A 16,192-nucleotide genomic window follows, 5' to 3' on the forward strand; every position below is an offset into this window, starting at 1 on the left:
CTTCGAAAACTTAATCGGTGGTGTCGGTGTTTAGCTGATGATACAGAAACAGCGAGAGAGTGTCCTGGAAAGGCACGGGATGCCCTCTCAGTCTGTTCATACCGTGTTAGTCCTTGGAAGTGCCAGTGTAGCCTAATGCCATCTGCAAGGTGATGCTGTGGGAATCTTGGCTCAGTCCAAATAAAATCACAAATCTATGTGTCCCCCAGGATCTGAATGATTAGCTGCCTTCTGCATTCCCTACTGTTTCAGGAGGTAGCTTGAAGGAGCTGAGCATTCCTTAACGTTTCACTTAAAACCAAAGTGCAACCCAATATGAAGAAGCTGAAGGAATAGAAAGGAAGTTGTGTGTAAACAGCTACAAGTGGTAATGTGGCAGCTAAACTGAGAATTGTTAGATGTTTAAGATATAATTACTGTCTATTAACTAGATGCGATCTACACAAAGAGTCTGAGGAGCCTGCCAGAGAAATGAACCACAGAGTACTCGCTGGCCTGATTTATTTTTTGCCATTATCATGTTTTAAATGTTTGTGCATACTGATTAAAATTTAGGTTAGGGTCTTGAGAAAGCTGTTGCCAAGTTTTGTCACTCGGGGAATTCTAGGTTTAACCCTCTGTCTGCCCTTTGGATGGCTACCTTCCCAAATACCCAGGGCAGATGATCTTGTGCCTTGTCCAGCTGAACTGATGCGTTCAAGCTTCCTGAGGAAAAAGCCTCTTGAGTGCTTGTAAAATATTTATTTATCCAGGATTCATCTTACTGAATTTACTGTTTGCTGAAACAAGCAGTACTGTGTTGGCCGAGCATGAGGTAATATGTTGGAGTTCACTCTTTCCCTCCGATGGGATGATATTTGAGATGCGCATTTTTCCCATTTTTCCTAGAATATCAGGGGAAAATAATTTCAAGTGGAGAGAGAATTTTGCTGAACATCTGGGAGCAAAATGGGAAAAGTTTGATAAACGGCATCTTGCTGACATGTAATAGCAACTAGCTCAGAGAAAGAATCTGGGGCACTGCAAATGAAAGGGGGTTTCTTAACTGTAGTTCAATTGGATATGTAGCTTCGTGCGTCCGGTTGACAGTAACAGATTATCCTGAGTGTCACATTGTAAAGAGTGAAACATTCAGACTGAAGTCATGCAGTAATCTCAATTTCGGGAGCAGCCGTGTCTGTATTCAACAGAGACAGACGTTATTTCATTGCTTAACTCAGCAGAAAAGTGTTTCTTGTGCAAAATGTATATTCTATTCAGGGGTTAAGTACATATCGTATTCAATATATGGCAATATTTCATACATTGGTTATGGTATTGTCGGGTTATAATGATAACTGCAGAAGTTTAAAATCTCTCAGCATTCAACTCTTCATTTTAGTTATGTTTGAGATATGTTGAGTTTAAAACTTGCTATTTTGATATTATCCATCGCACAGGGAATAACTTTATCCGTAAGCTTAAATAAGGAGCCAGAATCAGATCACATGCACAAGTTTAAACTGGAAGGAAGGTCAAAGCTGTCAGACTTTGCAAATATGAACAAAAATTGTGTCTTAAAAAAAGCCAAACTGAGCAGAGCCCAAAATACTTCCAGGAGAAAAGCCTTTAGCTCTATAGAATTCTTCCCTGTATTGCTCTATCAGCCTGATGTCAAATGACATCTTTTTCTTCATTTAACATAATTGTCTCTGAAATGTAACAGTGAAACAAACCATTAGCAAATCGCTGAGCTGTCAGAAGCAATCGCTGGTGTCACATCCAGACGGGGAGCTTTCCCTTCTCCGAAGGTACTCATGGTGGTTTCCTATAGAGGTTCTTCGTAAAACGTCCACCGTTTCAAGGGCAGTGTTGTAGCCACGAAGATCTGATCAGTTCCTCTGAAGCAGGAGCTTCGTGCTCTGTGCTTTGGGCTTGTAGCTGCCCCACAGACTCCTCTGTGCTTTTCATCTAAACCAGGGTCTCCACTGACTTCAGTTGTGGCTGGGAGAGAACGTTGGTGCTGCAGATAACAGAGGGTGAGAGATAACCTGTTAGCTGCCTATCTAGGAATTAATAAAGGGGTTGCCCGGTACTGTACCAGGATGCTCTGGCAAAGTGAATGACGCATAAACTGACCCCTTTTCTTCCTGCAAAGTCTGAGTTTGCTTCGGAAATATAGGCAATAAAGTTGGAAGGCTTGGAGAGTTGGTAGGACTTGGAAGTGGGTTGGGTGCTCCATACAATTGCCCCCAAGGGAGGCTCTCTGCGAGCAGAGCATCTATGGGCTGTGTAGCTCCAGCCAGCTCTGCCACACAGATGGAGGCAAGAAACTGTAGTGAATTAGCTGTGAAACTACTAAATAAAAGCTGCCTTGATGGTACCAATTCCCTGCTTTTACATCTCTTAACTGTCAAGCATTTTATCTGCAGGCTTTAATGCAAAGTAACAAATGCAGGATTCCTCCCCCGCTGAATAGCAGTGGGTTTTGGATCCATCATGGGCAAACCGAGGCCTTCAATACGCAGCACAGGCAGTAATTATCTATTAATGTGTGTTGGCCAGCCCCTGGAGAGGGACAAGGCAGACACTTTCCCAGGGAGTTTTACTCTTGGGTGGCAGCAGGGCAGTGCAGATTTGGGGTCCCCCAGCCAGAGTCACCCTTGCTGGCTCTGCTGCTGCTTCCTTGACCTTCTTCACTCTCTCCCCTTGTTGCTTCCCAGGTTTGGACAGTTTCACAAGCATGGCAAAACATGAAGATGATGCCTGCTGCCGAATTTCTTGGCTTTAGAGCTTATTGTTAGCAAGTTTTGTTTAAGCAGGATAACTTCAACATGTGGGCTTCAGCACGGGCACTCACGCTCACTCATACGCATGCAGGACTTACTTACAACCTTATTCTTGGGAATGATTCTATCCGTCAGGAAGATGATTCAACCTGAGGTTAAGAATATCCCCAGGAGTGGAGAATATTGTGGGCTGGTTTAGGCAGGATGATCCATGGGCATCCAATCCTTGCCATGCTTGTGATACGTAGAAGCAACAGCAGAGGTTCCCAAATTGTCGCCTAGTCATTACTTCAAATAATAGATGGGAAGCGTGGTTCCTGTAATCTGTGTGCCTGTAAATGAAGCATCTTTCCCCTGCTGTGCACCCATAGGGTTCTGATGTGTCCCTGCTGCTCCTGACATCCCTGTCCGCAGGCATTCCCTTGGGAATGCAGCCCCAGTAGGTAGCAGGACCAGTAACTTGGCACTGTCAGAATGGAGATGTTTGTTAATTTTGTCTTGTGTTGCGTAAAAGGCTACATCAGCTTGCTGGAATAACAGAGATTTTATCATGTAGTCATTTATCACCACGTCACCTTAAATCTGTCTGCGGTGTGACTGTGCCGAGCTGTCAGGCTGATTGTCTGAAATGATGATTTCTTCTGGTACTTTTCCTATGTATCCACCATAATTGGGATCCTGCCCCAAAACCTCAGACATAACGTCAGTAGAAAACAGTCTTTCTATAAATACATCCCACTCTGTCTATAAGAAAGTATATGCTTATTATTCTTATTACTGTTTTGCACACATAAACCTAAATGGCTTTACGCTTTGCTGTATGGCAAAGTGCATTTCCAGGAGCATCCCTTATAAAAGGGATCATACAAAAGCCTGCAGGAATTCCCTAGCATGAAGCTAGTGCTGCCTGAATTTTCCCACAGGCGGTGTTTAAAGTCAAATTGGGTTGTGACATTAAATAACACCATATGGTGTGTTCATTCCCTGCTGCTAGAACTAGACGCTTGGTGCAGTTTCAGTAGCGTTTTACAAGAGTTGATTGATTTTGGGCTGGGTTATAGGTTCTCAGAAGTTAGATGGCCTTGAAAAACGCATTAGTGTTTGTCTTTTAAATACCAGAAGCACAATATTTGCAAGGGCTGTTTGTATTAATATTAAACTGGGGGCTGTATGGATGTGTATATGTAACGATGTACGTATAAAAGCTGTGTCAAACCTGTTCAGAACAGAACACGGCATCAAACTCTACTTCAAATGATTCACTTTTGGGGACTTACACAAACTGTTTGTGTCCTCCAGGTGATTTTCTTTCTAAGGGGATGCCAAAAGCATTCATGCAAAAAACTATCAAAGCTCCCTTAGAGGCGTTTGCCATTTTCGTTGTATTTCTGAACCTTCAAACCTAGAGATGAAAGCACCTGCAGACACAGACAGCGCATTCCACGCATGGCATCCTTTCTGGCATCCTTTCATTTTGATTCTTCCTCTTCTCTCTTTTTTTTTTAATTACAGTTCTTTGAGGTTCCGTTTGACTCAAATATGAACAGGACAAAAAACAGACCACTGGTGCGAGGACAGATCAGGTAAGGCTCTGCACACCTGCTCTGCCTAATAAGGAATGAGTCTTCATGTTGCTTTTATCTATCTCCAAGCTTCTTTTTCTGTTCAGATGACAAAAAATAGCACACTCAGACAAAAGAACTTAGCACCTCGCTGGTTTGCCGTAGTTCTATGTGTTTATCACTTTCATGGGGGGGATTTTGGGTCATCAGCTGTGCTCTGAAACACTGAATTTGTCAAGACAGTAGGATTTCCACACATGTTGTGTATTTCTTCATGCGTGACATCTGCATGAACAGTGTGGGAGCACGTGGTTATGTTCCACTGAACTTCTGCATTAGTTTGTCGCAAGGGAAGTTCAGGTTAGATGTAAGGAAGAAGTTCTTTACTGTGAGGGTGGTGAGGCACTGGAATGGGTTGCCCAGGGTTGTGAATGCTCCATCCCTGTCAGTGTTCAGGGCTAGCTTGCACAGAGCCTTGGGTGACATGGTCTAGTGTGAGGTACCCCTGCCCATGGCAGGGGGTTGGAACTGGATGAGCTTAAGGTCCTTTCCAACCCTGACTTTCTATGATTCTATGACATCTTCAAAATATCCCCTCTAAGAACAAATACAAACACATAGATTAGTTGTAGTAGTCACATACATCTGTTAGAACATGAACATCCATTGGAATCTCCCAGCAGAGGTAGCTGCAACTCATTTTTATAGTTGTTTTGGGAGGCACCATCTTGTCTTTGCCTTTTCTGCATGTGGTGAATGCTTTCAATGGTGGCATCTTATGAAAAGAAAATAAAATTTTGACATCATTTAGTTTATTATCATCCATAAGTAAATCCTTCCCTCTCCACCTCCCAAAAAAGCCCTTTATTAGCATAGGGAATCCCTTGGATAAAGCAAAAATCCTTGATTCACTCTGTTTTCTGGATTATGTATCAGTACAGTTTCTCAAAGGCTGTTTCCCAGCTAAAAAAGCAAAGTGAAAAAGAACATCACCAGAAACCTCCAGCTTATTTGCAAACTAAAACTGAAGGCCCAATTCATAAATGATTCAACAAACAATTTTAGTATTGCGTTTCCATGATTTGTGCCAAGGATTATTTATAACAAAATTATGTTTTCCCTTAGGCTTCTGCGAACAGTTGGTCCTATTTATTTCTGTGTTTTATCCATCACCTTTGGAGGGCTGAAAAAAATGTGATGGATGAAATTACAAGAAAATTGAGACAAAATAGTCAAGTGAACCTCGGGGTAAATTCACTCTCATTGTAAATAGCTAGAGTGCTTCAATAAACTTGGTCCCATTTGTTCTCGAGGATGGTGCTAATTACAGATGCCTGAGTTGAGTTAATTTTACTTAAAAACATATTTTAGGGACCACTGCAGTGAGGGCAGCTGTTGTGCATACACTAAGGCAGCTCTAATCATGCCGTACAGGGGAGCTGCATTGCTGCTCCACTTGCATGTGGTCCTTTAGCTTTGGAAGAAGCAACACTCATTAGGAAGAAAGATGATGGGGGGGATGTTCTAGTGTTTGTTTTTATCATAGTGTACTAGCATTGCAGTGTTTCTGGAGTCAAAAACATAGCTAGGAAACTTTCTGCCAACTTTGGATTCGGAGAAAGCAATTTGTTTCATAAGTTCACAGTGTCCTTAAATGAACTCCACTGTCATCCGAATGCACCACAGATTGGCAAACCCGCATTTAATGGATTTTCTTACTTCCCCCTCCCTTCATATTTGCTTTCACCACAAAATGGTAATGTTGGGGACTTTGAGTAATCACTCATCAATCTATCTACCTGACTGTCAACAGCTAATTTAAAGTTCTTTAAAGTGTCACTTACCTTGAATAATGCCGCCCTCGTTCCCTGTAGACAAGAACATGCAGACCTTGACTGGGGTTATTTCTTCTGCGGTGTGCCAGAGGAGAATAATCCAGTGCAAGTGATCTAACCTCGTTATATTTTGCCACATATTCCCTGGTGTTCCTTGAACTCTTTCCTTCCTGGCTGATTAAATAAAACCCTTAAATGGTTCTGCTAAAACTAGTCAAAACCAGACCAGACCGAGATGGATAAGCTGTGTGTAAGAGTCCGGTGTCTTGGCTCTGGGAAGGAATGCAGAGAGCTCGGGGTATGGGCAGAGTTCCTGCCCCATATTTGTCTGACATTTGAGTTCTGACATTTTCTTCCCTTTAGCTGCTTCATGTCATAAATGCTTGCTGCTTTTTTAACTCTGCTGTGTTGCAACATCTGTGATATCCAGTGCAAATGAGGCATCATTTTATGATCCGTCTTCATCTACTCTGTTTGTAAATACATTGTGATTTCCTGTGGCTTTTAATTTCTTCCCTTCCTTTTTATTTATTCCACGTAATCCTTGTTACAGAACTGGCCAGGTTGGGTTGCAGTTTTTCTATGGTCCAGTCCCGAGGTCCCTTTGAAAGAGTGGGAAGGTTGTTAACTCTCCATCGTGTTGGCTCACTGCAGCTCCTTGGAAAGGCTTTTGGTGATGGCTTTGATATGAACTTCTGCCCACTGAGAAACTGCACTGAGACCAGTGACATTCTTTATAGAGGTTGTGGCATCATGAAGATGATTCTTAGACCCTTTGAGCTTGGGCCAGAATCAAGCTGGTAACCCCCAGTGAGAGGTCCTTAGTGTTTCTGATTCATCCAGTCCCTGGATGAGCTGACGCCTTTAGTTTAGATAAGCTAATTCATGGAGCTGGCTCATTAGGAAATGTTATGCTATGCTGGTGTAGAGAAATGATTCCCTTGTGTTTCACTTCATGGCCTCCATTCGCAGCTTCAGCCCCAAGTTTATTTAGGTTTAAGATCAGCTGGCAGTTCTGACTGTCCTTACCTCCAACATGTCTCTCCTTCCTTTCTGCCTGAAGCTTTCACTTTGTTTGAAACCCGGTTTTGTTTGAAAAACAACACGTCCTGTCCTTTATGGCAACACCTGTGTGTGCTCATTTCCCTGCATACACAATCACATGGTTCCCAGTTCCCTTCATCTCAGCCTTTTCTACAAGTTGCTGAGGACTTGCAGTTTCCTTTGGCATCAGTGAGGAACCTCGGTAGCTCCCAAAGAAATGCTCTGTGGCCAGGGCTGAAGTGTGGAGTGTGAATCAGAGGTTTGGCTGGGGACAGAGTGTCTTTATCTTACTGGTGACACTCAAGAAGTGTTTAAGTTTGGCAGCTTTGGCCTGACCTTTGCTGTGAGCACCCTGTGAGCCAGGATCCAGTTCTGTAAGGATGGGGTTTGGAAAAACAGTTGTTCTCCATCCTTTGCGAAGTCCTCTCCATACCGCATCAACTTTAATACTGAAATAGTGAGAGGCTCCGTGTGCCCCTGCTGTGTGTATTTTATGCCTTTTGGCCTGGATCAAACCGTACAGGCAATGACAGAGGACTCTGCAGAGCTGGGGTCTGATGTGCATAGGCACAAGAGTACACACACCTTATTTGCCAGCCCCAAATCTACCGCTGATGCCCCAGGGGAATCTTCTGACACTGTTGCTAGATTTATGACAAACAGCACCTGATAGATCATCGACTGCTTTGCTTTACAATGTCCTATTTAATTTGTGAGGCTCTGGAAAAAATGGTTCCTTTGAGCAACGAGACGTAACCATCCTTGTTCTCTATTCAGAGAGTAATCAGAGACATCCTGTTGCAAAAATAACAAGAGGAGACCCAAACACAGCATGCCACTAAACACCATCCATCATTCCAGCCTGCCCACATGTCCTCCTTCCCTCCTCTGACCCTTCAAGTCTTGTTTGAAAATCCAAACAGCTTGAGATGTTCGTCATACTTGGGCTGCAGTGTTAAACCCATTGAGTGTGTTTGTATTTTGCATTGTAACAACAGCTGATATTATTTTTCCTGCTATTAGTGTCATTGACAAGGAAAAATTTCATGGGCTCAGACAAAGTTTGGACTGAAATGGCAGCAGCTTTGCCTGGTTTCCTGTTGGGTCTGATTTATTCCTATTGCTTTTTAAGGTAATGGATTTAATATTCCTGCAGGTGAGTTTAAATAAATCTCTAGTATTAGCTTCAGTAGCTGAGTGAGCTTAGCCTCGACGATGACAAGTGTCCTGCTCCATTATATTGTACCAAGTGACAGTTTTGATTGCCCCACTACACAGAGCTGCACACGCTCCAGTTAAAAAGCTACCAGGTTTATGAACTTCAAGTACTGCTGGAGCTGCTGTGCTAAGCACCCATAAAAAACATAACAGTTGTACAGGAATACTTTTTCATCTTAAAAAAGTCTCGACCAGCACATTCTAAATAACCAAGTCATGGCTGTGTGGACGCCTTTCAGTTCTGTTCCCACACATTTTGTGTCCTGCAGCCATTTCTGTGCCAAGTCCTTTGGGTTTGGTCTTAGCAGTGGCTGCAGAGTCTACCAGGGAGTGGGGATGGGGTTTCTCCCTTGCTTTACCCCCAGGTTTCATGTCCCCCGGGCTGTGAAGCGCTATACAGGCAGTGTCAGGATGGTCCTGCATCAGAACCTTAGGAGAGGTCCTGCAGACTGATCTGCTCACAGCAGGATCAGCTCTTAGGTCAGACCTGGTTGCTGCAGGCTTTATCCAGTCTGGTCTCATAACCTTCAATATGAGAATAATGCACTATAGGATTTAGTTAAATTCTCCTTACACAGAATATTTGCACTCTCAAACTTGCTTTTCCTTGCCCATTGACGAAGTTTAAGTCTATTAACGTGGCAGAAGGTGGCACAACACAGATAGTGCCTGGGATGCCTTTAAAGAAATAAATCTTCATGTTGTTTGGGGACTATTTTTTCCTAGAATCCCATTAACTTCCTCACTTAACAATGCACAAGGAGCTGTGTTCTGTGTATGAGCTTCTTATGGCCAGGGTTAGTGGTTATTGCAGTTAATGGAGGCAGTAATGCTTTTCTCCTTGTTGACATTTCAGAGTGGAATGTTGACTTTGATCAGTTTAAGGTGTAAGCCAAACTCTTGAAGAATGAGACCAAAAAGACCTCCTAAGTTAGTGATGTTTCTCTTATATTAACTAATTGTAGTTATAATTGCAGCTGTGTAACTTGGACAGTCTTAAACATGTCAAACTTTCCCTAGTTGTTCAAAACCACACCGTGACTAGAGTAGTTCTATGTAAAGCTGGGTTTTCCTCTCAGTTACCTGTAGCAGAGCTTACAAGTACAAGTGTAACAAAACCAGAACATGCTGAACAAATCTGTGTGCATCTTAAGGAAAAACATCCTCCTGTAATCACTGTTGATAACTCAGTGTAATTAGCTTGATTCTTTGCTTGTTAACACTAATGTGAATCCGGAAGGTTCCTACTGATGTTAGTGGAGCTCCACTGATGTGAGAAGAAATCCGTGTCCTCAGCTTAGGCTGAAGCCTGCATTAAGCATTTAGCCAGCCCTGCTTTAAGCCAGGAGTTTAAAACCTCCCCAAGGGTTTGGGTACAACTTTGGTTCCCATTTAAAGAGCAGCCTCTGCTTAGGCTGGCTGGGCTGCTCCCTTGGGTGGTCATTTCAGACAGGTTTCATTCGACTTAAGTTAAAACAAATAAAACAAAACCTCCATAAATCTACAGTTCTTCAAGAATAATCATTTTTAAGGGATCAGATGCTCGTTCCCTGCAGGGAAACATTCCACTATTTTGTTTAGAAAATACCTCATTTTAAAGGGACTGCCCTGAGATCTTTGTGAATGATAAAAATGTTTCTTTTTTCAGTGGGAGGCTTTCCTCTTGTTTAAACAGGGCACAATTCAAAGCAGACACCACCACGGCTGCCTTTTTTTTTTTTTTTTTTTTTTTTTTTCTCCTGCTTGTATTGAGGCTTTATTATTTGAAAACAAGTAAATGCATTCCTTCCCCACCACCACCCCCCTGCCTTCCCTGGGTTTTTTTCCACCCTGTGTTTTCCAGAAGCTGTCATTGACTCTGTTTGGTAAACAAGAAATTAAGAAGGCAGCTTTATATTTCTGACATGTACAATTGCTTGTAAAAATGTACTTCTTCCCTTTGAACAACGGGATGGGGGGGGGGGGGTTGGTTCTGGCATGGTCACATCATGGAGGAGTGTGTGTAGGGGGGGGGGAGAAACCTTGAGGCTAAAACATAGTTTAATGAGAATAAAACCCACATCAAAGGATGGTCTAATGGAATGATATAATGCTTACTGTGTCACTTTCCCAAAGGGGATATGGATGACAGTACTTATATTTCAATTATCTCTTCACTGCCTGCATAGGATGTTGATTAAATGGTTCTAAGGTATTAGAGGCCTTTTGTAGAATGCGCTGAAAAATGGTGATACTGCACATTATCCTCAGATCAAAATGTGTATTAGCAGGAAATTATGCAGCTCTAACTACATCTCTATTTTGTTTCTTAGGGCAATAAAGAGGGTTGTTTTAATACCTCTGACATTACATTCAAATTCGTTTCAGTTGAAACAAAGAAATTGCTAAGCTATCCAGCTAGTGCCTTCAGCTCACTCCTCCTCGGACCTAATTCTGCCACAGCTCAGTGGGGACATTCCTTTGCAGGCAGCTCTGTTTGGTAAATATAAATCCCGCAGAAACACTTGACCCCTCACGCCTTGGTGCTTTTCAGTTCAGCCAAGGGGCCTTTACCACCGAATTACTTATCTGGATCTTTAATTGCACGTGGGACAGTTGATAAATCAGAGTACATTGTACATCGCCCCACGTCAGGAAACATCCCAGATGCTCATGTATAAACCAGGAGTCACGGTGCATTTGGCTAAATAGCTGCTCCATCTGCTTGTGGGGAGTGCTGCGGAGAAGTGATATGGGCTCCTTAATGGAGTTGTCTTATCCTCTCATGTCAGCTCCTCACCGGGGGGTAGAGCCCTGTGAGCTGGAGGGAACCAAGCTATTATACACTAATCCTTCCATCTTTGTGTCCCATCTGAACGGGCCTCTTGGACATCAGTTGTAGCCATTGACTCTTTTCTTTTTTGACTGACTAGTGATGAGTCATTTCATTCAAAGGTGATGTCAAAGTGAGTTTTCCCCCTTGAAAACTTAAAGCTTGAAGCCCAAGATCCTCTCCAGTGTTCTCCTGGTGGCTCTTCTTCCCTCATATGTCAAACATTTCAGGTTCGTGTTTGTAAATTGTGGCTTAATGCAGTCAAAAACCCAACACTTTGTTCCCTGTGTAAGTATTGAACCTTATCTGGTTTAACCACAACAGCATCATTATTCAACGTGTGCCAAGTGTTGTAGGAAATCTCACCGCTCAACAAGTCCATTACTGTGCTGCCTCTGATTAGAAGCTGCTAGACCCTGGGATCTGTTTACAGTAAGTCATGTTAGAAGTGCATTTCTTTTGGTGAAGGACAGAGTTTATCATGTCTTATACAAGTTATAACTTACGTGTTATCAACTTCACAAGTCAGATAGAAGAGAGGTTTTCTTACACTTTAATTAGCTGTGCTAACACAGATGCTCGCTCTCCAGTCTTTATGACCAGGAAAGCTGCATTCCTGAGGTTGAGATATGGGGGGAACCTCTTTGATATGTTTTAGTTAATATTTTTTTGCTAGGCACATAGAATCACAAGGAATATTAAATTATAAATCATGCTGTAAAGAAGCGTGAGCCACAGTGGCTCACACTGCTGCCCTTGTGTGACAATGATTATGTTGTATTTGTGCACATTTATGGTATAAAAGGACTTTTTTGTTTGGGTTTTAAGTGTAAAATACAACTCCAGATGCTAATTGTAGGTAAACTACCGAATAATAATGCGCTCATCCCAAAATACAACCATTCTCATCCTCCTCACCTCTCAGATGAAACATAGCACCTACTTAAGAGCGTGCTGTAGAGTGTTAAAATTGCACAAATCAAATCAAATGCATGCTTGCAGTGTTGCAGAGCAATCTGCAGATAGGAAAGATCTGATTTAAACTGCAGTTTAACAGGTTCATCTGTGTGATGGCTCTGCCACTTGGTGTGGAGAGCCTGATCCTCCTTCCACTTCAGACCACTGCTTCTTGTCCTGCTGTCTGTGGCTGTAATGAATAGCCAAACTCTTCCATTTGCATTGCTCCTTGGGATGTGTTTAGAGTCAGTGGTCTCAATGGCTGGACTATCTTTCCTCTTTTCTTGGAAGAGCAGGTTGGTGAAAACCAGGTTGTAGTGATAAGGCAAGGAGGAATGACTTTGGGCTGAAAGAGGGGCGGTTTAGATTAGATATAAGGAAAATGTTCTTCCCTGTGAGGGTGCTGAGGTGCTGGCACAGGGTGCCCAGGGAAGCTGTGGCTGCCCCATCCTTGGCAGTGTTCAAGGCCAGGTTGGACACAGGGGCTTGGAGCAACCTGGTCTAGTGGAAGGTGTCCCTGCCTGTGGCAGGGGGCTGGAACTGGATGAGCTTTAAGGTCCTTTCCAACCCAAACTATTCCATGATTCTATAAATACTCTAGAACTTAAGTTTTCTCCATCTTACTGAGGCTGAGAACTGGCTTGAGACTTCTTTACCCCCTGCTTTCCAAATGCTCAGGGCTCAGCAGAAGCACATGTTAGGTTTAATCATGCTAAATCACAGAAAAATGTTTCTGGATAGACCATATTATCCATCCTGTTTGTCAGCTGGTCTCTGGTTCTTAAACAGAGGATTGAGATTTTGACGTAGAATGAATGGCTCACTTAGCTGCCATGCTGTAAGGTCAGGTTTGTCAGGTGAAAAAGGAGGATTTAGTTTAAATATTGAGGGGGACATTTTTCAAATGTACTGTACGTTTGTCTTGTAAGCACTTTGAAGAAATATTTACATTTTCCTGTCACAGGGGAAGCTGTGAATATTATTACTCACCCTTTCACTCCTACCTAATAGAGCCATAGAGCAAGGCTAAGGCTCTGCAGGGTTGCTTAGGGCTGTTATGATTAGCGTTCTGGTGTGTACAGCAAGTGTAACAAGAGCATAAACATGTTGTAAGTATGGGTCTTTTTAATTTTTTACTTCAAGTGAAGTGATGAGACAGGCTGAGAAAGTTGGGGCTGTTCAGCCAGGAGAAGAGAAGACTGCGTGGAGACCTCAGAGCAGCCTTCCGGTATCTGAAGGGGGCTACAAGGATGCTGCAGAGGGACTCTTCATCAGGGACTGCAGTGATAGGACAAGGGGTGATGGGTTTAAACTGAAACAGGGGAAGTTCAGGTTTGATCTAAGGAAGAAGTTCTTTACTGTGAGAGTGTTGAGGTGCTGGCACAGGGTGCCCAGAGAAGCTGTGGCTGCCTCATCCCTGGCAGTGTTCAAGGCCAGGTTGGACAGAGCCTTGGGTGGCATAGTCTAGTGTGAGGCATCCCTGCCCATGGCAGAGGGTTGGAACTGGATGATCTTAAGGTCTTTTCCCACCCAAACCATTCTATGAGGCCCAGTTGGAGCTTCTGCTTAATAACAAGGGGCAGCATAAGTTCTGTTTCTGTCTTCTGTGATATTTGTGAACTGCAGGTGTCCCCAGGGCTTTGTGAGCCGTCTCATCCCAAACCTGTGGTTGCTTCAGTCTTGGTTTTCTGGGCAGACTCTGGAACCCATGAACAATGAAAGAGCATCATCTGTGTGGAGTTAGACTGGTACAAATGAGAGAGGAATATGTTTAGAAGAAAGCTCCATGAGGGTGGGACTCAATTCTCTATTTTCAGCCAAGTCAAAATTCCTCTTGCCTCATCTTAGCACACACATCGCGTCTTTGTGGAACTTTCAGCAGAATCGATCAAGCCCATTTTGATTTACACAAGCATAAAAAAGAGAGATGTGTCCCTTTCAAGATGAAATGATTCTTTTAAATGAGCTGTGCTTGTTTATGATAGTTTTAAAGTTCCTCGCTCTGGCAAGGGAAGCAGAACATCTGTAGCTCAGGTCTTTGAGGAGTGAGGGGAACTAATTGCCTCCAGTTTGGTTAAAATACAGCGTTGATTATGCTTTTCTACAATAGCGATACACAGCGCAACAGGGCAGCGTGGGCTCCACACACGGATTGTGTTTTTAGTGGGGGAGAACTGAATTGACACAGACACGGGATATTTTATTGTAGTCTGTATTTATTTACACTGCATAGACTCCTGAACAAGTACATGAGATAGCAAAGCCAGAGCTGGGTTGGCAATTTAGTTCCAAATCTCAAGGTGGCAACTGCATCAGAAAACCCAGGTAGCTATCCATGTTTACCCATCACTGAGCTCCACACAGGCCAAGTTGTCACTGTATGACATTCCTTGGGAGATTTAGACAGGGAGTCACAGGGCGTCCTGCCCCTTTTCCCTACTGATGCTCCAGCTGTCATTCAAAACCGCATCCAGGTTAGTGCTGACTGGCCTGGCTGAGCCCCATAGACAAAGGAAAGGTATTCGGGGTGATTTCTTTCCCAAACATTTGCATTTGAAAGAGGTTTATTTGAGGTTCAGCTCTGTAAACCCTTAATCTGGAGGCACAATGCTGTGGTGTTAAAGTCCTTATTTAAGTGTGCTTAAATGCTATCCATTAACCCAGCTCATTGGGGTTTTTGGGAGCACCTACAAGTTTCATGCCTCCTCTTACAACAGGGTTTCTCCACAGCTCAGATTTTGTGTCACAAGTTGGCTTTGGAAAGTTTCCACTGTTTTCCACACTATTGTACTGTGCATATGGGGAAAAGCACTGTCCCATCTGAGATCGTCAACGTCTTTGTCACAGATAATATCAGAAACCAAATCACAAAAAGCCGGTTACAAAACCAGAAGCAGGCAGAATCGCAACAAGCGCGTTCTGGCAATCTCAAAACTTGCGGTAGTTTCATACCCAGTTAAAGGGGATTTGGTCTCAAATTCGATATTTGTAGTGCATGTAGAGCCTGATCTGCCACAGCAACACGTTTTTGGGGATGACATACCAGACGCTGACAGAATGTAGATACTGCTGCTTAACTTGTGAAGACAAAGCTAAATAATTCATTAAGGAAAAACTAAGAGACTTGACAAAGCTCCCCATTTATTTGCACCTCCTAAAGGACGTCTTGTCAGTCTTCAGTGGTAAATGATAGACAAGCGTGTACTCTGATATTTGGAGTTGATGGGGAAAAATTGAATTCCCAATTAAAAGTGTAATTTCGTTTCACATTCTGGCTTTAAAATACATCATCCTTCATCCCTTGTCATGAGTCATGAACTTTCCTGCATGACTGAGAGAGAATAAATGAATATCTATTAAGATCTTTCTCTGCATTTTTTTCCCCTTAAAATAGTAGCATTTTATCTCATTGATAGACACTGTTTAATATAATTCTGGTACTTTGCAGGATGAAGCCTCAATCAGCAGGTTTGGAGGCTTTTCACAACGTACCTATGGAAGATGGTACCAAAAGTGAGAACACAGATTGCTTGTGTTTACTAACGCTTCTGACTGCTGCCGAATCAGATCTACATGAAAGAAATAAAGGGGTCTGGCAGCATGTCCATTCTGGTAGTGCTAAAGCTATTTTTCCCTTTTAATTGGGAAGAAAGATCTCTCCTGGAGACTAAGCCAATCTGTAATTGAAAGTTGTAGTTGAATATGAAAACACCTTGTCAGTCATGCTTTGAATCCTTAAAAACAGACATGCTGCCTCAAAACTGTATTCATTATGGGTCATCATGTAGCATCATGTAAGCAGTTTGATTTAAAATCTCAGACCAAAGGGTGGCTATGGTTTTTCTATCAGGTACATCCTCAGTCTGTCTGTGGGACTCTTCTGGAGTTTAATGTAATGTCTTTTGCATAGAAAAATAGAATCATTTTAGAGAAGTCCTCAGCGATGAAGCTACTGATCCAAGCAGTGTTATTCCAGTTTCAGTTTCCATTAGTGGT

At 42.8% G+C, this 16,192-nt stretch overlaps 1 protein-coding gene across 1 annotated transcript in view; it reads left to right on the forward strand.

Annotated features, from left to right (window-relative positions):
• The window catches only part of LOC136021393 (protoheme IX farnesyltransferase, mitochondrial), a 102,018-nt gene that overhangs the window by 63,314 nt on the left and 22,512 nt on the right, over positions 1–16,192 (forward strand). The window contains exon 5 of the mRNA XM_065693558.1: positions 4,281–4,351. Within this exon, the coding sequence (XP_065549630.1) occupies positions 4,281–4,351 (71 nt within the window). The remainder of the gene's footprint in view (positions 1–4,280; positions 4,352–16,192) is intronic.

This window comes from Lathamus discolor, chromosome 13 (genome assembly GCF_037157495.1).
Source record: "Lathamus discolor isolate bLatDis1 chromosome 13, bLatDis1.hap1, whole genome shotgun sequence".
NCBI classification, from domain to species: Eukaryota; Metazoa; Chordata; class Aves; order Psittaciformes; family Psittacidae; genus Lathamus; species Lathamus discolor.